This window comes from Trachurus japonicus, chromosome 24, assembly GCF_045865225.1.
Source record: "Trachurus japonicus isolate A0001 chromosome 24, Traja_1.0".
NCBI classification, from domain to species: Eukaryota; Metazoa; Chordata; class Actinopteri; order Carangiformes; family Carangidae; genus Trachurus; species Trachurus japonicus.
The window spans coordinates 6,036,529-6,060,973 of NC_140930.1; the positions used below are offsets into that span (position 1 = coordinate 6,036,529).

At 38.7% G+C, this 24,445-nt stretch overlaps 2 protein-coding genes across 2 annotated transcripts; both read left to right on the forward strand.

Annotated features, from left to right (window-relative positions):
• The first annotated feature begins 2,115 nt into the window (after positions 1-2,115).
• Positions 2,116-23,470, forward strand: LOC146961230 (interferon-induced protein 44-like). Its single transcript, XM_085770229.1, has 8 exons — positions 2,116-2,144; positions 2,220-2,258; positions 2,361-2,394; positions 2,558-2,759; positions 3,200-3,346; positions 3,467-3,638; positions 3,790-3,890; positions 23,219-23,470. Exons 2-8 carry the CDS (start codon positions 2,222-2,224, stop codon positions 23,411-23,413), a joined length of 888 nt encoding a protein of 295 aa, XP_085626355.1. The 5' UTR covers positions 2,116-2,144; positions 2,220-2,221; the 3' UTR covers positions 23,414-23,470.
• LOC146961231 (interferon-induced protein 44-like) lies at positions 13,412-15,624 on the forward strand. Its single transcript, XM_085771622.1, has 7 exons — positions 13,412-13,421; positions 14,100-14,178; positions 14,282-14,477; positions 14,661-14,807; positions 14,900-15,074; positions 15,177-15,277; positions 15,389-15,624. Exons 1-7 carry the CDS (start codon positions 13,412-13,414, stop codon positions 15,554-15,556), a joined length of 876 nt encoding a protein of 291 aa, XP_085627748.1. The 3' UTR covers positions 15,557-15,624.
• Positions 23,471-24,445: the final 975 nt, after the last annotated feature.

Sequence of the window (24,445 nt, forward strand, 5' to 3'; positions counted from 1 at the left end):
AACTTAAGAAGAAAAAAAAGGTTGCATATCATTATTTATATAATTCAATTAAAAGTGGTATACCTTTATGCTCATGTACGGGGGGGGGGGCTTGACATATGGATATATGAGGAAACAACCAATTTCATGCCGAGAAAATGCCACCAAAATGTTGTCTGTCTACACAAACCACAGAGTTGTTACCTGTATACATGGCTCTTGCAATCAGCAAAGTTGCAGTTTCCATCCATGGGACAAGGGTTGTGTCTGATTTTCCTCACTACTCCCTACTCATTATCCAGGAAACTACTAAGGCAACACTTAAGGCAAGCTACAGTATATAACTCAATCAGTGATTACTTTTCTTGCTGCATTGGATGATACAATGTGTCCTCAGTCAGGAACCAGATACAATCGTAATCCACAAAGGTTGAGCCAGAGATGTGGCGCCAACCAAAAATGATCAGATTTAGCTCTTAGCTGTCTGCACTGAAACCTTCACAGGTTTCCCGTGATTTATTTTGTATTTGATGGCTGTTGGAAGATTTTAAACGGCGAAGGTGAATTCATTTTATCAGACTGCAGGTAAATATAAGTTCATTATATTGTCTCTGTGGTTCTCTCTGGGTACTCTGGCCACCTTCCCCAGTCCAAAGATATGTATTGTAGGTTGATTGGTGACTTAAAATAGGTGTGTTGCCCGTGTATCTCACTGTGACATACACCCTGGACAGATTTTCACACAATGTTGGCTGGTATTGCTCTAACCCTTACAAAGCATGCTCTCCACCACGTGAAGAAGTTTTTTTTTAATATAATTTCTGACAAATAGATCCTCTCCTGCCCCAAGGTTACAGCACCCCCCCATAGACTGGAATGTATTATTACATTCCAGTGCTCTGTCATCCTCCCTCTATCGCCACAAGTTGGACATGTATAAGAGTTTTTTTTAAAATTACATTTCATACTGAGTACACAATGTCATAAATGTTCATTTCTGGCTGTTAATGTTAGCATTAGCAATATTATCAGCCAGGCAAGACACAACCATTAAGATTCATAACGCTACACTGTGTGTCTTTAAGCACAACAGAGGTGAGAAGAGAGAGAGAGTTTATTTACTGTTTATTTCACTTTATCACTGATATAAAATATTTTCATACATATCATTTAAATTGATCATAAAATATCTTTTTAAACTTACGTAATATTCCTGTAATGCAATTTTTCTGAGAATAAACAAAACAGCTCTGCAGCCTGCGAAAAGACCAAACATTTAGCAGTTGATACTTTTCTTGGCCTGAGCTGAGTCTTTTGCCACACCCAGCTGTAAAGCTGTTACATCTCAACAGGAAATTAAAACCAGTTTTCCTGTTTGAGGTTCAGGTTATAGGCTCAACTATGTAAACCACATGCAGCAAGAGCAAGAAGCAAACTTCAACATCCTGTCACTTCTTGTACATGCTTAGACAATACATCTGATGTCTGACAACAGAAAACTATGTAGATTTAAAAAAATATTTTGTGAATTACTCTGAAGGGGATCACAGAGAGCATAATCGGACATAAAACAATTCTTAAAAAGATCGAGCGCATGTGCACAAGTTTGACATGCTCTGATGTGGGGACTCCGTATTGTATGTGTAATAACTGACACATAATGACACTTACCCTCTGACCACAGCTCACATAAAATGGTAGCTGGCTATAGAATGAACAAATTCACTTAATGAATTTTAATGTATTTTTTTGTTTGTTGTTGTCAGAACAAGCATCCTGGTGAAAACAAAAGTAAAACTATGTGGTTTGTGGTGTGCAGATATGTGTCCAAAATCAAATTGCAAATAGAAGTGGGAGGATAATTTAATATGTTAATTAGTCTTTTGACGTAACTGGTGGTCTACCAAACTTAGACAAAGACGTTTCATCCTTCACTTTGTTCCAGTCCGACATCGACACAGGTACAATTTTAAATACAAATATTTTCTTTGCTGAAAAAAAAGAACTCAGCTAAATATATTAATCATAACAATTAAACTGTTTTATGTACTGTATAAGTACATACTGTATGTTAGTTCATATGCAGGGTATGGGGTGTTAATATTTCATTGACACTTTATCACACTTTTTACAGCTTTTCTGGGAGGATGTGCATATTTTTCTAAGTAAGTAATAACAAAATATTTCATTCATATGTGGGGCCCAAGTTTTACCATGTATCTAACTGTTTCATTCTCCAGCCATGGGAGCTAAAAACACCAAATCAGCCAAACAACCACGTAAGACTGTTTAAGAAAAGCTCAAAGTTACAAATTGTTGCATGATGAATGTATTTTTCATTATCTTCTGTCTCAACTGAATATGTATTTTGCATTTTTCAGTTCTCAGTGAGCCATGGAGGAAAATAGACTGGAAGTAAGTGTATCTGTATTGTCAGTAGCCACCTTTTCATCACGATGTTTCACAGCGCTGCTTCTGGTGGCTGATGTTTGTGTGTATTTACTTATTCTGTGACATTCTGATTAACATCATAATTGTAAGTAATGTTAGTGTGTATTATGATGTTTTCTTTCATCAGCAAAGACAAACAGACGGATCTGATGTTTGTGAAGAGCTACAAACCTCAGACCGAATGTCAGCAGATCAGGATTCTTCTTCACGGGCCATGTGGAGCTGGGAAGTCTAGTTTCATCAACTCTGTCCAAAGTACATTACAAGGAAGAATGTACAACCAGGCTTTGGCAGCTACATGTAATGCGTCCACTTCGTTCACCAAAATGGTATTAAGAACTTTTGACTTTTGATTAAAGAATGAGTTGTGATTTCAGCTATATCTATTTTTTTTACTACTGTTTTTTAAGTAGTTTATCAGTATTTCACCTTGTTGATATACTGGGAGGGAGAGAAGGAAAGAAATGCGGAAAATGGGCAGAGAGGATGACACACAACAAAATTATATATTACAACATGCCGAGGCCACAGGTGCAGTGTTAAATTAGTTCTCAAGCAGCTGAAACCAGAGTGGCTCAGTAGGCTGCCTGTAAAGAAGTGAAACCCTAAGCCCAGAGTCCAATAATGCACCAGGTTTATACCAAGTTTGTTTGAAAAATTTGTTTAAATCTATCAACAGTGCAGTTAGTTGTCAACATTGCAGGCTGTACAGTTTGTAGGTTTGCTCAGCAGTGATTATAGACCTGTACATCTCTCCATTGTTTTATAGTACACAACCTACAAGATCCAAAAAGAAGACCCCAGCACCTTTTACCCTTTTGTCTTCAATGACATCATGGGCCTGGATCCAGACAAAGGTGTCCCTGTGGAAGATGTCAGACTGGCTTTGAAGGGACATGTAAAGGATGGTTACCTGGTACAGTTACTGCAAAGTTTCCAAATTTTTTCCACAAAATAAGATATTCAGAAAATTTTGAATGATGTTTTCATATACTATTGAAATCGTAATTTAAGTGGATTTAAATTTGATTTTCAGTTCAATCCTGAACACAGGATAACAGAAGACAATCCAAGCTACAACAGGTCCCCTGGTCTCACAGACAAAGTACATGTTCTGGTTCTTATCATTGATGCCAACACACTGATTCTCATAATGGACAAGATTATAGAGAAAATTAAAAATATCAGAGCGGAAGCCAGTGTCCTGGGTGAGAGCAGAAATTCTGTTTCTACTTCTCTACAGTTTTTTTTTTTTTGGGGGGGGGTCACATTCTGCTTGAGAAATATAATTTAATATTGTAAAAAATCAGTTGCTGTATAATCTGTTTGTATATAATTTTCTGCCTGTTGTCCTTGCAGGTATTCCCCAGGTTGCCATTATCACCAAAATCGACGTAGTCTGTCCTGAAGTCCAAAAAGACTTACAGAGTGTCTACAAGGTCACGGAAGTAGAGAAAAGGGTATGGTTAATTATTTATCACATTTTGGATTTGAAAAGAAAATCTAAACATTTCAAATCAAATCAAAAAACTTTATTTGTCCCACCAGGGGAAATTTGTCTTGGGCAAGGGAGTTATGACAGCTGCCATGTACATGTAAAACATCCATACACAATACATAATATACAATAAAACAGTAACAAAGGCAAACAAATCCAAGAGAAGAGAGAGAAAGAAAGTGCGGAGTGCAATAAAGTACACAAGCAGCCGCTGCACTACCGCCCCCGGAAGTGCAGAGGCGCCGCACATACTTGCCAAAATTGGGTTGTGAAAAATAGGGAGATTTTTTTCATAGGTGTATCAGGGTTCATTCAAATTATCGTCATTTCTTGCCTTGTATTTTAAACCTGATGAAGGAAACTTGTTCTGAAACTGTTGTTACTTTGATATTCAATAAATGATTCTATTTATCATTGAGGACGATGAAAAAATTTGCAGTTTTAATTGAGTGAGTACCAGAAAGCTTACCAAAGGTGACCCTGTAGGCGTGCATAGGCTACCTGAAAGGTGAGTCACTACTAGACCCCTGTTGGGGGGTCTGGGGGCATTCCCCCCAGAAAAAGTTTGTGATTTTAACACATAAATGAAGCATTCTGGTGTACTCTGAGAAGAACATTAAGGGAACAGACAACATTTGCTTCAGATTTTTTTTTTTAAGAAAAAAAAAGCACATACTGACTGAGGTTCAAGGCAAGAATGGCTGGAGTGAATGAAACTTAAAATGAACTCAGAACTGGTCTAGTGGGGAGCAGTGGCTGGTGAGCAAAAACAAAACTCATATTTTAAATCTAGGGGTCTGGACCACCCATTCAAGGGCCCGTTTCCTCTGCTATATGGGGGGCACGTAGGTGGAGCGGTGCACCACGGACATGCACGGAGGGGGGGGAGAGAAAAAAAACAAGACCGAATGCACGCCGCCACGTCCGCTCGGACCAACAGATCCGCTTGTGCCGGCATCGACAGCGGCAGGAGACCGGCAGTATTGACGCTACTTGCCGTATCACTGCCTCCAGTGAGTGACTGAGTCATGTCACCGGCTTGCCTCATACGTGCAGTCAGGCCAGGGTTGCCAGATACTGCAACAAATATCCCCCACAATCTTACTTGTTTCCTTCACTGTAAAAACGGGAGATTAGCGGGAGAAATTAATGACCGGGAGCATCGCGGGAGACAGGGTTAAATATCAGGAGTCTCCCGCGTAAACCGGGAGTGTTGGCAAGTATGGTGCCGCCTGTATCTTGATTAAAGGGATAGTTCAGCTTTTTTGAAGTGGGGTTGTATGAGCTCGAAGATTGTGGGGGGATAAATGCCCATTAAGTACACTATAGTAGAAAGGTCTCTGCTCTCCCCCACTCAGAGACACCAGCATATCGCTCTGCACTGAGACACAGACAGTACACAGTTGTGAATGAGGGACAATCAATCAGCGCCTGTGAGAAGTCCTGGCACAAAATAATAGGCCTACACGAGTTCAGGTGGCTGGCAGCTAAACCTAACTCCAGAAAGAAGTTTTTGTTATCTGGAACTAACCAGCTCACTCATTTATCCACCACACAGGGGGAGCGTGCCTATGTTCCCACAGCCCTATGTTCTCTCAGCCTTATGTTCCCTCATTTCTAAGGTTTTTTTTCTTTCCAAAATTAGGCCCTATGTTCCCTTTATGATCAATTTGCATCAGATTTTATCCCCATTTCTCCCAAGTTGGCAGTCAATTACACCCAACCTATTGTGGCAAGGTGAAGAGGGCCCGGGCGGGCGGGGATTGAACACACACCTCCCGGGTAAAAGTCATGCGCACTTGCCAGTCACCCAAAGGGACATCCCCTTGGCCAAGTAGCCAGTAGCACATGATCAATTGGAGGCATAGTGACAGGACCACCACTGTCACACTATTATCCAGTAGCAGTTGACTACAGATATAATGTAGCTTTTAGCTAAATCTGGGAACATAGGGCTGACCCCTTCCAACAACTCACCTCCATGAGTTAGTACAAGACAACAAACTTCTACAGTAGGACAAATAGTGATAGTAGTAGTAAACGAAGCATTAGAAAGTTTGTAGAGTAAGTACACCAGGAATCACGGACATTATTAGGTCATGGTGCAAAGGACCCTAGGTTGAAATTACTCTGAATCATCCCTTTAAATGCAGTATAAAACTAAAAATGACTTGACTTAGAGTTTCATTTTGAGAAAACTCTTAGAAATAAGAAAAATCTTAGAAATGAGGCAACATAGGGCTGAGGGAACATAGGGCTGTGGGAACATTAGGGCTGTGGGAACATAGGGCCTAATTTTCAAAATTTTCAGTGAAAAAAAAATTCTTAGAAATGAGGGAACATAGGGCTGTGGGATCATTGGGCTGTGGGAACATAGGGCTGACCCCCACACGGGAGGAAGGCATGGCGACGCGCTGTATCACTCCGCCTCTTCATACCGCTGATCCAAACAGCTGAACAGCGGAAAGATATCAGCCCGTTGCGGAGCCTGCCTGTGTGGAGGAGTACTGAGTGAGCTGGTTAGTTCCAGATAAAAAAACGTTTTTTCCGACCAGCTGATGCATTGTAAATTTTTACTTTAGATCATACTCTACTATTATTTTGAGACAGGACTTCTCGTAGGTGGCGAAAATATGCTGATTAATAGTGCCTCAGTCACAACAGTGTACTGCCTGTGTCTCAGTGCAGTGTGATGCGCCGGTGTTTCTCAGTTGGGGGGAGCAGAGACCTTTCTACTGCAGATATTATACTTAATGGCCATTTGTAGCTCATACAACCCCACTTCAAAAAAGCTGAAATATCCCTTTAAGATCATTTCCTATAGGTGTGAGGTGAATCAGTCCTATACTTTAAACATACTTTCTGAACTTAAAAATGTTTACTATTGTTTTGTTTATGCAACAGATCACCATGACTCGTTGTTGTTAGGCATCACGGTTATTGAGGAAGTACAGTGCAAGCCATGATCTTTTCCTAAACCTAAGAAAGCCAGCCGTTCACCACTCTAAGCCTTGTTGATCATTGTAACTGTAATTATAGTGATTGTGACAGCCAAAGTCCAGCATACCTGCAACCATAAGGGTGTTGTTTCAGGTCACGTTGCTATGGGTTGGACAGAGAAAATGACCTGTAAAGTTGTTCAGATTTGAGTCCTTATAGGAAGTAATACGTTGGCAAAATGGCAGAGCTTCACTGTAATGGCTGACACCAAATCCACTTAGAAGCGTGATCATTGAAATCCTGTGATGATTTTTTTTTTCCTCTAATATACTGTAGATGGAGACGCTCAGTGTTGAAACTGGGATTCCACTGAACTGCATCTTCCCTGTGAAGAACTATCATAAGGAAATCCGCCTTGATAACAACATTGACACACTGATCCTGAGTGCACTGAGACAAATCATCATAAGTGGTGAAGACCACATCAAATTTGTAAAGAATAAAAATCCATCTCCAGGCAAATATGCTTGAACACAGCATAAATGGAGTCTATTTCATGATGTATGAAAATGTATGTGCCATGCTGACCAGCATTCTTGGCACTACATTTTATGAGATTTGTTGATAATTGATTATTTGTTTGCATGTGTTTTAGCTTACAGCTTCTGAACACATAGTTACATTATAAACTGGCATTTCATCTTATTTTGAGCTTTGCCCACTTCCAATGACAAAACAAAATTTCTTCATGTACATTGACATCACTTATTTTTTCAATATAACAAAAACAAACTGGAGTTAAATATAAACTGGAGTTTTGTCTCGAATAGTGCACTGTGTAGGGGGAGTAGTTGCTTTTCCACTCTATAGTCACTATATTTCAAGCAATATGCAGCAACTGCATCTGTGGTAGTTTCACACTGTGTCCTTTTCTTGTCACATGCACTTGTTAGTGAGCTATAGCTGCTGCCTCTGTTTGAGATACTGAAACAAATCAGTCGTTCTGCTGGTTTTAGTATCAACAGCCTTTAAACAAACTTTTTTAATCTAAGTAAGACACAAATTAATGAGTAAAATTGATTAATTACCCAGTCGTACTGTATAACTTTTTTTTTCCATCTGTCTTGACTGCTCTGTCCAAAATAAAAACAGAAATGCCCCCTAAAAACCTGCAGCAGTGTGACTATTATTGCCATCAAAATGTATTTCTGCTTTTGAAGACTCTAATTGTTGATAGAAATCAAATAACAGACAGACAGACAACAGATGAAATTTAGCGCCAGCTACGGCTGAGAGCCATGCTCTGTCCCTGTTTAAATACACACGCTCGACGTGGGATTCAAACCGGGGCCACCTGCAGTGAGGACTATAGCCTCAACACATAGGGCGGGTGCTCTACCAACTGAGCCAAACACCGTCCGCATGTGTCTTTTTAAAATACTTAATGGGCTTTTCAGGCCGTTATTATGATAGTGACAGTACAAGAGAGACAGGGAGACAGAAAGGGGAAAGAGAGAAGAAATGACATACAGGAAAAGGCAATGACTCTGTGTCGCTGTGGTTAGGACTGAGCCTACATGGGACACATGCAACAGGGTGAGCCACCAGAGCATCCTTATACACCCAGAAAAATCAAATAATCACTGCGTCTTTAGCAGAGATAACAAGAGAGACAGATGCTGTATATCATTTTATCACTGGTACACCATATATTATAGATATAATTTCGATTCAAATTACATTATTTGCCACTGAAAGGCCTTTAACTTGCATTCAATAAAACCATAGCAACAAACAAAATAAAATAAAAATGTCATCAGCCTGTAATGTTTTTTTCCGAGTATAAACAAAAAATGTTTGAGTGTTGCAGGATGTTAAAAAAAAACAGACTACACTTTGAAGACCAGCAGTTCATACCTTTCCACTGCTTGAACCCAGTTATGATGCACTTACTAAGCTTCTACTGTGGCGTGCCGTGAATATAAAAAAGCATGAGCTGAGTCTTTTGTCACTCAGTCGTATAAGCACGTACATCTCATGTTAGCAGGGAAGTGAAACCAGTCTGACTTCTTGAGATAAGGGTTCTGATCAAGTTTGTAAACCACAGGGTCAGGTTACATAAAACACATCAGTGAAAACAAACAATTATATGCTAGGCTGATTACCTTCACTTAACCATTTCGCTGTTGCAAGCACCATCCATCCCAATACCTAGTACCTACACTTGCAGCATTAGCAAGAAGCTAACTGCCTGACATCCTGTTACTCCTGTCCGTGCTGCTATCACATTCACACTGCATGTTAAAGTACAATTTATCAAAATCAAATTAGACACTACCTCTAAGAAGAGAATCAGGAAACTATCAATTCAACCAATTATTTTTTGAATTACACCGAAGGTAAACAGACATAAAAAAAGTCTTAACAAGATCATGCACTTGTGTCAGAGGACAGAAAACACATTGCCTCAATGTCAGGATACTTGTCAGCATTCTTTTATGATGGACAGAACTAAAAAAATAAAAAAAAGACTATTTTTTATGTGGATTTTTTTGTAAACATCAATATATGCATGAAAACTATGTAAAAAAAAAAAAAAAAAAAGTGTAAATGTCAAAAAATAGATCTAATGACAATGGGCTTTATGCACAGCTCCACTACTTCCTGAGCTCAAGCCAGCTTCATTATTACATACAGACAAACTGATTAATCCAGGTGTGTCTGACCTCACAACAATGGTCATTCCCCCCCAGAAAGAAGAAGAAGAAGCGTTGCGCTGCGGACATGCACGGAGAAAAAAAAACCAATGCGCGCCGTCCTACGTCCGCTCGGACCACCAGGTTCGTTTGTGCCGACGTCAACAGCGGCAAGAGACCCGACGCTACTTGGCGTATCACTGCCTCCAGCGAGTGACTGAGTCACGTCCCAGTACGCAACAGCTCTGGGGCTCTGGGTTTGTAGCATTTATACAGATGAAAAACCACACTTCATTTGTTAAATACAAAGTAGTCCAAGGTGTTGAAATAATCTTTTAAAAGTTCTTTAAATCAGAAGTAAGCGATCCGGTCGTTTTGGGTAATGCTGCGTTCCAGGCAGGCTTTTGAAACCGTAAATTACAGCTTCAAGTCACAACTTACGACTTTGTAGCGTTCCAGGCAACCCACTCGTGTTTTTCCGACCTGTTTTACCTGTGAAAGTCACTATAACGGCCACTCGTAACTTCTGACCCGTGAACTCGTACCAGATCGAACTGGTACGACTTCACAGGTCTGAAAAAACACGAGTTACGAGTTGCCTTGAACGCACCATAACAGTCCTCGTCCCTACGTCACCACATTCAGGCGCGTCCCTTGGCTGCACACACAGCCCTGCATGCCGTTCTCTCTCCTCATTGGATAAAAACTGTAGGATACGAGAAAAGTTTTCTCCTCGGCTCAGAGCAGAGTGACTGACAGACCCGTGTTTCAGACCAAACACTCTATGTAAGTGATTGCTGTCGGAAGATAAAACTATTTAAGACTTATATTAAAGGGATAGTTCAACATTTTGGCAAATTGGCCCATTGCCATAATCGCTATAGTCATAGCAGTAGGTTCATTACCTTTAATTGTAGGTGTAAGCTATTTTCAGTACGGCGGAGCGCAGCAGCAGGCTGCTCAGAGCTACGCTATGGAGGCTAACGGAATTTCTTGGTTTCCCCTCATTAAACTCATCAAATTCAACATCCCAAAACTCCACAGCGCTTTTGTAGACAAGTTGTGACCTGCACAACCACCACGCTATGAGATAATGACGGAACGATACGAAACGGAGCCGTTTTCGAGGTAAATTCATACAAAACCGCTGATGCGCGTTGCGTTCAGGGACAGTTTTTCAGCAAGCAGTCTCCGTATTTACCCTGTATTTACCTCGAAAACGGCTCCGTTTCGTATCGTTCCGTCATTATCTCATAGCGTGGTGGTTGTGCAGGTCACAACTTGTCTACAAAAGCGCTGTGGAGTTTTGGGATGTTGAATTTGATGAGTTTAATGAGGGAAACCAAGAAATTCCGTTAGCCTCCATAGCGTAGCTCTGAGCAGCCAGCTGCTGCGCTCCGCCGTACTGAAAATAGCTTACACCTACAATTAAAGGTAATGAACCTACTGCTATGACTATAGCGATTATGGCAATGGGCCAATTTGCCAAAATGTTGAACTATCCCTTTAACACAAAAATACCGCTTACTTCTGCTTTAACAGAGACAGTTTTTGTAAACTTGGTCTGAGATGAGTGATGTGTTTTCTTATGTTGTCTGACAAATTTAAGTCCATGCAACCTCTCCAGCTTCAAGGTTACAGCGCCTCCTACAGACTGGAACGTATGATTACAACTAAAGGATTTCAGAGAAGTACATTTATCGATTTAACTTCCACAGTTGTCACAATACCAATGATGACAAATTCATAAAAAGCTAAGGCTTCAATAATGTTGAGGCAAATGCAAAGAAATATTAGCTACTTACCTTCATTCTTCATGTTACAAATTGATGTTTTAGGTATTAAAATTCTTTTGCTGCAGCTCGAACCAGGTCATTAAATATAAACTGATCCACCTACAGAAAACAAGAAAAAATGTAATGTCATTTAATTTAATTAGATAATCTATACACATATAACCTATATCACATTGTGGGGGAAAAACATAAACATGTTGTGAGTGCTAACCTCAGTTCTCCATGCATTCATTCACAAGTTAATGAACCACATGTGACTGAAAGATTACACAGATAGATTTTACACTAAGGCTTTACCATTTCACACAGGACATTTTAGCACAATTTTACATTTATTATTTCAGAACATCTACCTACTGGTCAGTTTCTAGTAATATCCCTGCAGTTAGTGCATCAGCTGATCACAGTCTTTCCTGGCTATAATTATATTAGGCTAACTACTTACTCATCCATCCACTCATTAGCTATCTTACTTGTATCTAGCCAACCATATAACTACACAATCAATAAAGCTGTCTCTTTTGTTGCTTTTATCTTCTGTTTACTTGATAAGCTTTCTGAAATATGTTGTAAAAATAAAACAACATACTTACTTGTTAGCTGGATCATCTCTCTCCAGCTTTAGGCTAGTTTTAGAGAAAAAAATAGCCCAGGTAAATGAGCACAAAACTTTGGGTCATCTTCCCTCCATGGCCACAGGTTGAAAATGTGGAGTTAACAAAATTTTGTGTTTAATATTGAGTGCATTGTTAAACTGACAACTTCTACCGCCTTGCGTTTCCAAGTGTTTACAGTTCGCGCTAGTGTCAATGTCCGTTTCTGGCAGTTAAAAGTAGCATTAGCAACATGGCTAATAGTGTTAGCCATGATGAGTCACAATTTGAACAACAAACCTCGATATCAGTGCTGCTATAAATAGTAAAACACCAGGCTGAATTAATAATTGGGAAGATTTTTGTTAGGCTACTTACTCATTTAGTAGAAATCAGCTGCTAGCCCCTCCGTTAGTTTTCCTCTCCAAACTCCAACATCAGATCAAACACGGGGAGTAGCCACGTGGAAAAATCCTGCTGAATCCAGTTTTTACCGGCCTCGTCATTCTCCTCTCTGGTCCTGTTAGTTATGAGCAGGTTCGTCTGGGGCTGAATTTCTGTCTCAGTGCGGCCATCATGTGCGACTTTCCAACTAGTAGCCTATAAATGCCAAAACTTTGCAGCCAGTAGCCTAGTGAAAAGGAAAAAAAAAAAAAAAAGGACACATGAATTTTAGCTGACATAACTGAATGTTGTATGAAAGTGGATTATTTTTCTGAGAAAAAAACAAACATTAGCCTATAATATACTACTTTTTTAAGAAATCAATTAACATCACCATCAACTTATTTCATTTTTTTTTTTTTCTTCAAAAATTTGTGATTTATAGATGTTTGCAGTGGCCCTTAGTTTTCTATTATGGAATAGATCAGTCTGGCAGTCAGTCCTAAATAGGACACTAGTCTACTACAGTATATTTTGGGGGGACTTTTTTTTTTTTTTTTTGCCTTTATTGGATAGTATAGTCAAAGTCCTTCTCTCATATTAGAACGTCTCTGGTATAGTTGAGAGAGACAGGAAATGGGGAGGCAGACAGAGGGGGGAATTAATCCCACAATGGATACATTTCCATCTAACATTATGTATAGAGCAGAGGTGTAATAAGATGCTGCCTTCAGTCTAGCCTACATATTTTCAGCCAATTTCCACATTCATTTTTACTATGAATATTGATAAGAGCAGGAAAAAAAACTTAACTGAATTCAACTCATCTGAACAGAAATCATGTTTGGTGTATTTGGTGTGCCTGGACGTCAATTTAGCCTAGTGCATGTTGGTTTTATTTTGACACTCCCTGTTAAACGGGTGTATTTTATTTTGAAACAGGTTCTGGCAAACGGAACAGGAGCTAATTTACGGTGAATTGATGGGTAAACAGTAGGCCTATTCCATGGATTTGCAGATTAAGGAAGTTGTTGGACAAAACTGAGTTAGGCTATTAGTAAACCAGGTTGAACGATGCAACAAGGTAAAGTATTATGGTACATTTATATTTGTTGACATTTTAAGTTAATTTTATGTAATTAGGAAATTAAATGCTACGAGCCTTCTAGGTTTATGGACTAATGGCTTTTTGTTGCTTTATTTTAGCTCTTACATTGTTGTTGTTGTTGGTTGGATTGTAAAGGCAAGGCCATAAAGGATTTCTGAAGAGAATAAAATACTGCAGACGTAAGAGCTTCATTTAAATTTCAACTGGCGCTACAGTTATGATCTTTGAAATAGATCAATGTTTAAACATGTCCAAATGTAACCCCAGTTTGTTTGTCTCGGGTCCAGTAGGTTGACAACACACTCTCTCAGGTTCATGGTTATTTATTCTGATAAGACAGAAAACGTTTGTACTACTTTATACACTCTAAGGATCAGTTATAAAACTTTTCATCAGGCTCTCTCTTCTTGTCTCAACACACTAAAAGTATGTAGGATGGTTTTATGGTGTACAGGTTCATACAGGATCAAATTTATTGGCCTGTTCATTCTTGCAAAACTCATTCAAGAACAGTAACTAAAGAAAACCAGTAAAACAACTAACAATCAAGTAATAAATCAGTGAAGTTCAGATTTCTCTTCTTTTGTTTGCCTTTGCCTCAAATTGAATCTTAAACATTTGTTTTGGTCATTTTGGTCTGATTTCTTGAAACAGCTCATTTCACTCCATCAATAGCAGGATTAACAGTGGATGACCCCCTCTTCACTGATCCATGGAGGAAAATAAAGTGGGGGTGAGTGTGTTTTTTGTTTTACTTCCTCTTTCAGTCAGATCTCAATTAGCCTCTGATTTCTGGCATGTTATTGTTTAATTGTGATGTCATGTTTCCTGAACAGAGACAAAGAGTCAGCTCTGCAGTATGTGAACGACTACAAACCTCAGAGTGAAGGTCAGAGGCTCAGGATTCTTCTTTACGGGCCGACTGGAGCTGGAAAGTCCAGTTTCATCAACTCAGTCCAAAGTGCGTTGAGAGGCAGAATTAGCACATCAGTTTTGATGCATCGCGTTAGAAATGACCTTTCTACTGACCAGGTAAACATTTAGACTAGCTAGCTACTAAATCTGTTAATTGAACTTCTGGATACCTGCCTGAGTTTCCCTGGATTTATTTGTCTATTTGAACTTCATTATCTGTGGTTTCACTGACTTCTGAGTTTCATGTCAAGTCAAATCAAGGCAAACAACTTTATTTACTAACTGAACTCTTCTTCACAGTACTCAACCTATGTGATCCAAAAAGGTTTTCCAAAGTCCTTTTACCCCCTTGTCTTCACTGATACCCTGGGCCTGGATCAATACGGAGGTGTCCAAGTGGATGACATCAAACTGGCTCTCAAGGGACATGTGAGGGAAGGTTACATGGTACAAGAACCTCCAACTCCAACATTATTTCATTCAATAAAAACAAATTGTCATGTGTGTTGGTACTTACATGAACTTTTTTTGCTTTACAGTTCAATCCTAAGTCAAAATTGTCTGAGGAGAGTGAGTTTTACGACAAAAATCCAACTGACAATGACAAAGCAGATGTTCTGGTTTGTGTTGTTTCTGCTGACACATTTGGTTTTATGGGATACGGGGTGACTCTGCAGAAAATCCAAAACATCAGATCTGAAGCCAGTCGCCTCGGTGAGAGTAGAAATCAGTAAGGATGTGTCATCTTTTTCACACCAGGTAAGATTAATCAAACACTCACCTTGAGGAGTTTCTTTCTGTCTGTTGTCTTGGCAGGGATTCCTCAAGTGGCCATTGTCACCAAAGTTGATGAGGTCTGTCCAGAGACCAAGAAGGATTTAACAAACATCTACAAGAGCAAGAACCTGAAGGAGACGGTATGTTTTTATTTGTCATTTTATGAGTTTAGGAAGTAATGTAATGATGTAGACAAGAGACAGACAATGATCTCAAAAATCTTGTGAACTGCCATTTTTTTCACAATGTAGATGGAGAAATTCTCCAAATATGTGGGTTTTCCAATGAACTGCATCTTTCCTGTCAAGAACTACCATGAAGACATCGATGTTAGTGACGACACTGATTCTGTGATCCTCAGCGCCTTGAAATGCATCATCAACTACGGAGACGACTACCTCAACAGGGCAGTTGTGTAGTATTTCTGTTTCTCATCCATCTAGAAAATACTCTGAAAATACTGTCACTATTTTTGTTTGTTTTTTTATTTATGGGTTTATTCTGATAAGTCGCTGGGTTGATTTCTTTTGACCTCTGTCTTTTTTATTTCTATATCAAGGGTTCCTACAGGCTTGAGCAACAGGTTAATAAACAGGTCACATAACTATCCATTTATCATTAGAAACAGCAATGCCTTATCTAGTTGTTTGATGTGATTGATATCCTATTGGATTTTCAATTACTTGCAATTTAAAAAAGAAAAAGTTGACCTCTGTCAAATTTGAAAATGAAATAAGAGCAGCATTTATTATCAAGCTCCAGCAGAGGGCAGCATACTGTCATTTTCTGTTGGTGCCTTGAATACTAGTGGTGGTTCAGTCTTCTTTTAAAGGCTAAAACATCTCGTTTGACCCTGAAAAGATCATAATGTTCTGAATATTTAATAAGGTAAACACATAGAAGAACAAAAACACTACAAAAGGGGACTGAAGACAAAATTTGCATCGTGCACAAAGAAAAATAGGTCCTATCACTCACCAAGTTACATTTTTTTTGCTTCATTACACAAACTGCACATTCAAACAAAGAATAAAACACTTTTTAAATAGTTCTGGTGTTATTGACTCTTATTTCTCAGATGAGTGAAGTGATTAGAAAAATAACTACATTAGTTCTGCAAGACATGAAATGAAAATCCAGCTAAAACCATTTTCACCTGTCCACTACAATAATAAAAATAGGACAACTGTGCAGAAAACATGCCAGTTTACAACACTGATTTATCACAACAGACATTAATTTATCACAAATAGATGTGACGCATTAATGTGGGAAACTCAAAGCAGGGCTTCTAGACAAAAAAGAAAAATGCGTCATCTGCTTCTGTAGCTCAGCGTTGCTGTTTTTGCTGCTTATGGGTCATAGCATTGTCTCAACCCAAAGCCCTGAGCACTTGAATGACTTTGAAATGTACAACAATTTGACTGCATTGTTATATCTCTGTACTTCTGAATTAAATAACTTAAGAAGAAAGAAATCAAGTTGTATATCATTATTTATATAATTTGTAGGGCCGGGACTTTATCGCGTTAATTACGATTAATTAATTACATTAATTACATTAATTTAATCGCACTTATTTTAAAAAAAAAAAAATTTTTTTTTTTTTTTTTCTCAAGTGTGTCTACGTGCGGTGCGCCTGGACGCGAGAGAGGCGGCAGTTCGAGAGGCTGACTGGCAGAGATGAGAGCTGGTGAAACGCTTGCATGGTTATTTAAAACACCATCTCTGATCTCTGCCTGCACATAGATACACAGACACGGGCGCACGCTAAATGCGCTATATAGCGCTAAATGCTCAGCTGCAGCGCTATATCTATGACCTGTCACAGGTGCATCTCATCTCATTATGATAGGACTTCACCCTCAGAGCTCTGTCTTCAGACTGTCCTGACCTGTCCCTGAACATCACACAGGGACAACATGGAGCTGCTGTGTGATTGGTTACTGAGTTTTATTAAAGAAGAAGTAAGCGATCCGGTCGTTTTGGCTAATGCTACGTTCCAGGCAGGCTTTTGAAACCGTAAATTACAGCTTCACGCACAACTTACGATTTTGTAGCGTTTCAGGCAACCCACTTGTGTTTCTCCGACCTGTTTTACCTGTGAAAGTCACTATAACGGCCACTCGTAACTTCTGACCCGTGAACTCGTACCAGATCGAACTGGTACGACTTCACAGGTCGGAAAAACTCGAGTTACGGGCTGACTTGAACGCACCATAACAGTCCGCGTCCCTACGTCACCACATTCACGCGCATCCCTTGGCTGGGCTCATTGGATAAAAACTGTAGGATACGATAAATGTTTTCTCCTCGGCTCAGAGCAGAGCAGAGTGACTGACAGACCCGTGTTTCAGACCAAACACTCTATGTAAGTGATTGCTGTCGGAAGATATAACTATTTAAGACTTATATTAACACAAAAATATCGCTTACTTCTGCTTTAATGTTTCCAACAGGCTGAGTTCAACAAATCAGTTTATGCTACTGTGATTTAAGTAGCCTAGTTAAATACTACAGTAATCATCATAGTGTATTGGCAGGAAAGACCATTTAATCTGTATGTATCAAATATCGATTAATGAATTAATGGATAATTTGCATCCCTAGTCTGTTGGTCTTGGTTAAGTACCACCTTGAATGCTTAAGCTTATGTATTCAGTCATTCAATGGTATACTAAAATCCATGTGAAAAAAATGCTTCTCACTGTTCTCAGGTCAAATATTTATATGCGATTAAAATGCGATTAATTGCGATTAATTAATTACAAAGCCTCTAATTAATTCGATTAATTTTTTTAATCGAGTCCCGGCCCTAATAATTTGCTTAAAAATTACTATACACCTTCTCCGTGATGTGTGTTTATTTTGCATTTGGTGGCTGTTGGAAGATTTTAAAGAACAAAGATAAACACACATATGATAAATATAAGTACTTGTACTGTAATTATATTTGTTATGTGTTTGTTTGTTATATTTGATAGTTTCACTTTCAATTAAAGAATTCTACAAGTTGCAAGGAAAAGATAAACATTGCACATATCTGCTTGAACGTGTTTTTGAGGTTGTCCATCTCGATGTGTGAGTACACATTATTACAACCTGAAGAGGAAGCAAAACTGTATGGTGGGGTCTCAAGTTCAGCTGAGGTTTCATAGGCACAAGTGTTTAGAGAATCACAAGAACAGACAAAAAACAGAGTCAGCTGAGATTAAACTGTTTTGTCATTGGAAACAAATGGGTTACACTGCCTATAGGTCACGTAAATGATCAAAGTGAAACTAAAAACTGGAGTGGGAAGAATTCATATGACATTTAAAACATTATTTCCTCTGCTGCTTACTGTTAACACTTTAAGGATCAGTCTGCTGGCAGTACCACAAAAGGTAGGACGACTCTGATGTCTCAAAGTAGACTTCGTTTGTGACTGTAAGAAAATATGATTGTTGTAATATCGTCATCAAATGTACGAAATCAGGTTTCAGAAAAATTTAGATAGTGTTGGATTTCACTTTTAGCTGTTTAAACAGTAAATTGAATCATTAATAAAAAATATTTGCTGAAACAATTTTAAACCTTGAGGGTAACTCTCAACATGGATCAAAGTAAAATGTCTTTCTTCAATTCAAGGCAGATTATCTGTTTATCATTATCAATAATAATATTTAGGCCAAAAAAAACGGATAGGGGATCAGGTTGCTGATGTCACATTTGTTTAATAGATCATTTTAATCTTATCAGGTAAATAATCGCGATTCACGAGCATCTGTTATCAGTCAGGAAAAAAAATCGAAATGTGCATCCCTAAAATGAGTGTAACATTTCACAGAAGGATCCAAGTACAGGAATAACTTCTGAAGTTGTGTGAGAGGAGAATATATGTGTGTGAGAATGCCATAATGAATTATGTCTTGCACGGCCCTTCACGGGAAAAGGTATGCTAATACTGATGTTGTTGTTGTTAAATTTCTTTCCACACATAATTTAATGCTGTCAGTCATTTCAGTATTTAACAAATGAACTGAGATGTGATTTTTAAATGCAGATGCTGAGGCTAAGGGCTGATGTGGGGATTCCAATGAACTGCATTTTTGCCGTTTGGAACTGTCTTACCGAAAAAGACCTTGACCATGATATTAACACACTCTATTCCTGAGCACCTTGAGATACATCGTACACTTTGGAGATGACTTCCTCAATAGCAGAATCAGAATCAGCCTTTATTGTCACTATACAGAAGTAGCAACACTGATAACAGATTTGCTGAGATTCTGAGTTTCACATTTACAAATTGTGGCATTCAAGAAATTACCACAATCAAAGGTCTTTTTTAAACAGTGAGAACTTTAATGTCAGACAGACTTTTGGGGTTTTTGCTGGACTGTCTAGTTTTGTTCATGCAACCTTTTCAACCTTACAATAGTTCTTTCTCTAATAATAATACAATATTTCAGTTTATTTCATTTGTATTTGTTCCATGCATTGACATTTTCAATTCATACATTACTGATACAATGACGACAGATTATGGTTTACACATGCCATGTCTGCAAAGAAGCAGGATGGATCAAACTCATTTTCCCTGTCCCTTAATCAATTCCTTTTGAAATTAGAATTACAATATATGGTCTGCCAAATTACCTAAAAATAACAGACAGAAAAATAAAGAAAAAGAAAACACAAGAAACTCACTTACGGCCAATGACTTCCCAATACAAAACAAACAAAAAAATCATAACAATAGCAAGTACCTGCACTTTCCATGATTTTTTTTCAAACAAACTTAAATAAAGGAAGGGATCTTTGTGTCAGATGTTACTGGTATATGGGTTACATAAGTATCAAAGGATTTTATTGACAATTACATCAAGTTTATTAGTTTCTTGGGTGGTTTGGAGATGTTGATCTCAGAGGATGTTACTTTATTCATGACAGTGTTCATATGCACCACTCCCCACACATGAATGGACTCAGGATGTGTAAATGTTGGCATGACACTGGACAAACTGTTTTCTGAATCTCCCGAACAGTGGGAAATGGGATTCATTGGAGAAAACAACTTTTCCCCAGTCCTCAGTAGTCCAATCTCTGCACCTTTTGGCAGTGCATCAGTCTGTCCCAGTTTGTTTTTTTTTGCTGAACATGCATCATGTTGAAAACAAAAGTAAAACCATGTGGTCTGTGGTCTGCTGTTACATGTACAAAATCAAATTGCAAATATAAGTGGGAGGATAATTAAATATGCGAAATAGTCCGTTGACATAACTGGTGGTCTGGGCATTTCATCCCTCACTTTGTTCCAGTCCGACACTGACACAGGTACAGTTTTAGATATAAATATCTTCCTTACTGGAAAAAAAAATTAACAAAAGACATTTACTATAAGAATTTAATTATTTTACAGTACATAGCCTACATACTGTATATGTGTACTTTTTCAATTCCATTATGTTTTCAATTTGTTCTTTAATACTTAACATAAAAGTAGAAATGTTTCTTTTTTGGAATCTTTAAGTTTTCTTGTGGTTGCAGGGTATGGGATGTTAATTGTTTCATTCGCCAGCCATGGGAGCTAAAAAGACCAAAGAACCGGCCAAAGAACAAGGTAAGATTGTTTAAGAAAAGCACTGTATTTCTTATTCAGATTAATGTATTTTTCTTCCTTTTTGTCTCAACTGAATATGTGTAATGCATTTCTCAGCTCTTCTCAGTGAGCCATGGAGGAAAATAGACTGGAAGTAAGTGTATCTGTATTGTCAGCTGCAGCTTTTTCATAACAATATAGCTGCTTCTGATAACCCATTCTGTGTCATTCATGGTTACCATCATCAAAAACAATGTGTAAATTGTCTGTAAAACTACATATTAGTCTGTAATGAAATGTTTAATTTTATGATCAGAAGCAATGCCTCTAATCTGAAGTCGCTGAGGGGCTACAAACCTCAGACTGAATGTCAGCAGATCAGGATTCTTCTTCACGGGCCATGTGGAGCTGGGAAGTCCAGTTTCATCAACTCTGTCGGAAGCACGTTACTTAGAAGGATGTACATCCAGGCTCTGGTTGATAATGTCTCAGATGGCTCCTTCACCAAACTGGTATGAAGAACTTGAGGAGTTGTGTATTTTACCTTTATTGCTGATGAGTGGATGACAAACAGCAAAACAAAACATTACAACAGGCCAGGGCCACAGGTGCAAACACAAATTAACCAAGCAGCTGAAACCAGAGTGGGTCAGTAGACTGCCATGTAGTCAATATTTTAGCAAATTGGCCCATTGCCAAAATCCCTATAGTTTTAGGAGTAGGTTTTATTACCTTTAATTGTCGGTGCAAGCTATTTTTAGAACGGCGGAGCAGAGCCGCGAGCTGCTCAGAGCTACGCTACGGAGGCTGATGGAATTTCTTGGTTTCCCTCATTAGACTCATCAAATACACAATCCAACAACTCCAAAACGCTCTGGTGGACAAGTTGTGACCTGCACATTCACCACGCTATGAGAAGATAATATTTTACTGCATTTGATAATACGCAAATGCAGAGACTGCTTCCCGAAAAACTGCCCCCGACGGGAACGTGCATCAGTGGTTTTGCATAAATTTACCTCTAAAACAACTCCTGTCTCGTAACGTTGTGTTATTATCTCATAGCGTGGTGAATGTGCAGGTCACAACTTGTCCACCAGAGCGTTTTGGAGTTGTTGGATTGTGTATCTGATGAGTTTGATGAGGGAAACCAAGAAATCCCATGAGCCTCTGTAGCGTAGCTCTGAGCAGCTCCGCCGTTCTAAAAACAGCTTGCACCAACAATTAAAGGTAACAAACCTACTCCTAAAACTATAGCGATTATGGCGATGGGCCAAAATGCCAAAATGTTGAACTATCCTTTTAACCCTTTGTCCATGGCCCAGTTACATACTGTAGTGTTCTTGTTCTTGTTCTTACCGATCATCTTTAGGTCCACTTTATTGACTCACTGTAGAGCATAACACGGAATGAATGACTACTATTTTCGCAGGCTGGACTTCCTGGTGTTACAACGTAAAAGGTCTGGCTTTGGACAACCACTATCTGTTCCTATGCCCTGCATTATTCAATATAACACCATTACAACACACATACTAGGCTTATACCAAGTTTATTTGAAAAAATATTCTAAATCAAGCAACAGTGCACTAAGTTCTCAACACTTCAGGCTGTTTACATCCCCTAGTAGGTTTGCTCATCAGCAGTGATTAAACCTTTATAATTCTCCATTGTGTTTTATAGTACACAACCTACAAGATCCAAAAAGAAGACCCCAGCACCTTTTTCCCTTTTGTCTTTGGTGACATCATGGGCCTGCAACCGAAACATGGTGTCAAAGTGGAAGATATCGAACTGGCTCTAAAGGGACACATAAAGGATGGATATGTGGTACAGCTACACACACATTAACACACACAGACACACAAACACACACACACACACACACACACACACACACACACACACACCTAACTGTATGCAATTTTGTTTTTCAGTTTAATCCTGTATCCAAGGTATCAGAAGATGATGCATGCTACAACAAGTCCCCTGATTTCAACGACAAAGTCCACGTTCTGGTTCTTGTCATTAATGCCGACACAATGTCTATCATGACGCAGGACATGGTGAAAAAAATTAAAGAAATCAGAGAAAAAGCCAGTGCTCTAGGTGAGAATAGAAATATTACTGTAATTCTAGATTCTTCTTTTCTCCATTGAAAAAAGGAAAGCAGCTGTAGTCTGTTTGTAGTTGATTTTCTGCCTGTCGTTCTTGCAGACATCCCTCAACTTGCTCTTGTCACCAAAATTGACGAAATCTTTCCTGAAGTCCAAGAGGACTTAAAGAATATCTACAAGCTCCAGTCCGCAAAGGAACAGGTATGGTTAGATGTGTGTGTGTGTGTGTGTGTGTGTGTGTGTGTGTGTGTGTGTGTGTGTGTGTGTGTGTGTGTGTGTGTGTGTGTGTGTGTGTGTGTGTGTGTGTGTGTGTGTGTGTGTGTGTGAAAACTTGTGAATGTGGTTCTGAACATTTTGCATTTTGTTTTCTTATAATATAGATGGAGAAGCTCAGTGCTGACACTGGGATTCCAATGAACTGCATCTTCCCTGTGAAGAACTACCATGAAGAAATCGGTCTTGATAACGACACTGACACACTGATCCTGAGTGCACTGGGACAAATCATCATTAGTGGAGAAGACCACATCAAATTTGTAAAGAATAAGAATCCACCTCCAGATAAATATGCTTGAAGACAACACAAACAGAGTGTATTTCATGATGTCTGAAAATTAATCTGCCATCCTGACCAGCATTCTTGGCACAATGGTCTTATGAGATTTATTTGCTAAAATTATCATTTGTTTGCATGTGTTTTAGCTTACAGCTCCTCAAAACGTACAAACTGGTATCTTATCTTCTTCTGAGTTCTGCCCATTTCCAATGACAGAAAAACTAAATTTCTTCATGGACACTTACAACACCTCTAACTTGAACTTCTGTTCTGCTTTTATTTTATCAATCAATAGCCTACAAAATAAAAAATAAACTGGAGTTAAAATACAAACTGGAGTTTAAGGAGAAGTTGTTGCTTTTCCACTCTAGTCACTAAAGCAATATGCACCAACTGCATCTGTGGTAGGAGGTTGATGAGTTTCCTTTTCTTGACACACGCACTTGTTAGTGAGTTGTAGCTGCTCTGTTTGGGATGTTGAAAGAAACTGGTCGTGCTGCTGGTTTTAGTATCAACAGCCTTTAAATAAACATTTGGGCACCCAAGGGAAGTAATCTAAGTAAATACAAATTAATGAGTAAAATCGATTTGTCAACCAGCCCTACTGTATATTACATTTTTTCCATCTGTCTTGACTGCTCTGTCCAAAATATAAACAGAAATGCCCCCAAAAAACCTGTGTGTGAACCTGTGTGTGACTGTTATTGCCATCAAAATGTATTTCTGCTGAGATACGTATAACAAGTGATGCAGTTCATGTAATAATGATTTTCTCTACAACAATCATTTTTGTGCCAGTTTTAGTGCATAATGTATTGAGTAAATGTAGCACTACTGGGACCAGGACCAGAAATTATGTTGGATATGTTGAATACTACATAGCAATGAACGCAACTTATACTTGTATTTCTTATCCAAACAAAACCAAACTCTGCATGACACCTGCCAAGTGTTAAGTAGCCTAAGTCAGATAACACTCTGCTATACAAATAGATAAAAATTAGTCCAAGGTGTTGAAATAATCTTTTAAAAGTTATTTTACAAAGGCAGT

Excerpts from the sequence above, each read along its gene's own strand:
- LOC146961230 (XM_085770229.1), top strand. The coding sequence starts at position 2,222 with ATGGGAGCTAAAAACACCAAATCAGCCAAACAACCAC. Across the intron at positions 2,395-2,557 it reads TGGAGGAAAATAGACTGGAA|CAAAGACAAACAGACGGATC; the intron begins GTAAGTGTATCT and ends TTCTTTCATCAG. Across the intron at positions 3,891-23,218 it reads TCACGGAAGTAGAGAAAAGG|ATGGAGAAGCTCAGTGCTGA; the intron begins GTATGGTTAATT and ends CTTATAATATAG.
- LOC146961231 (XM_085771622.1), top strand. Across the intron at positions 14,179-14,281 it reads TGGAGGAAAATAAAGTGGGG|AGACAAAGAGTCAGCTCTGC; the intron begins GTGAGTGTGTTT and ends TTTCCTGAACAG. Across the intron at positions 14,478-14,660 it reads ATGACCTTTCTACTGACCAG|TACTCAACCTATGTGATCCA; the intron begins GTAAACATTTAG and ends TCTTCTTCACAG.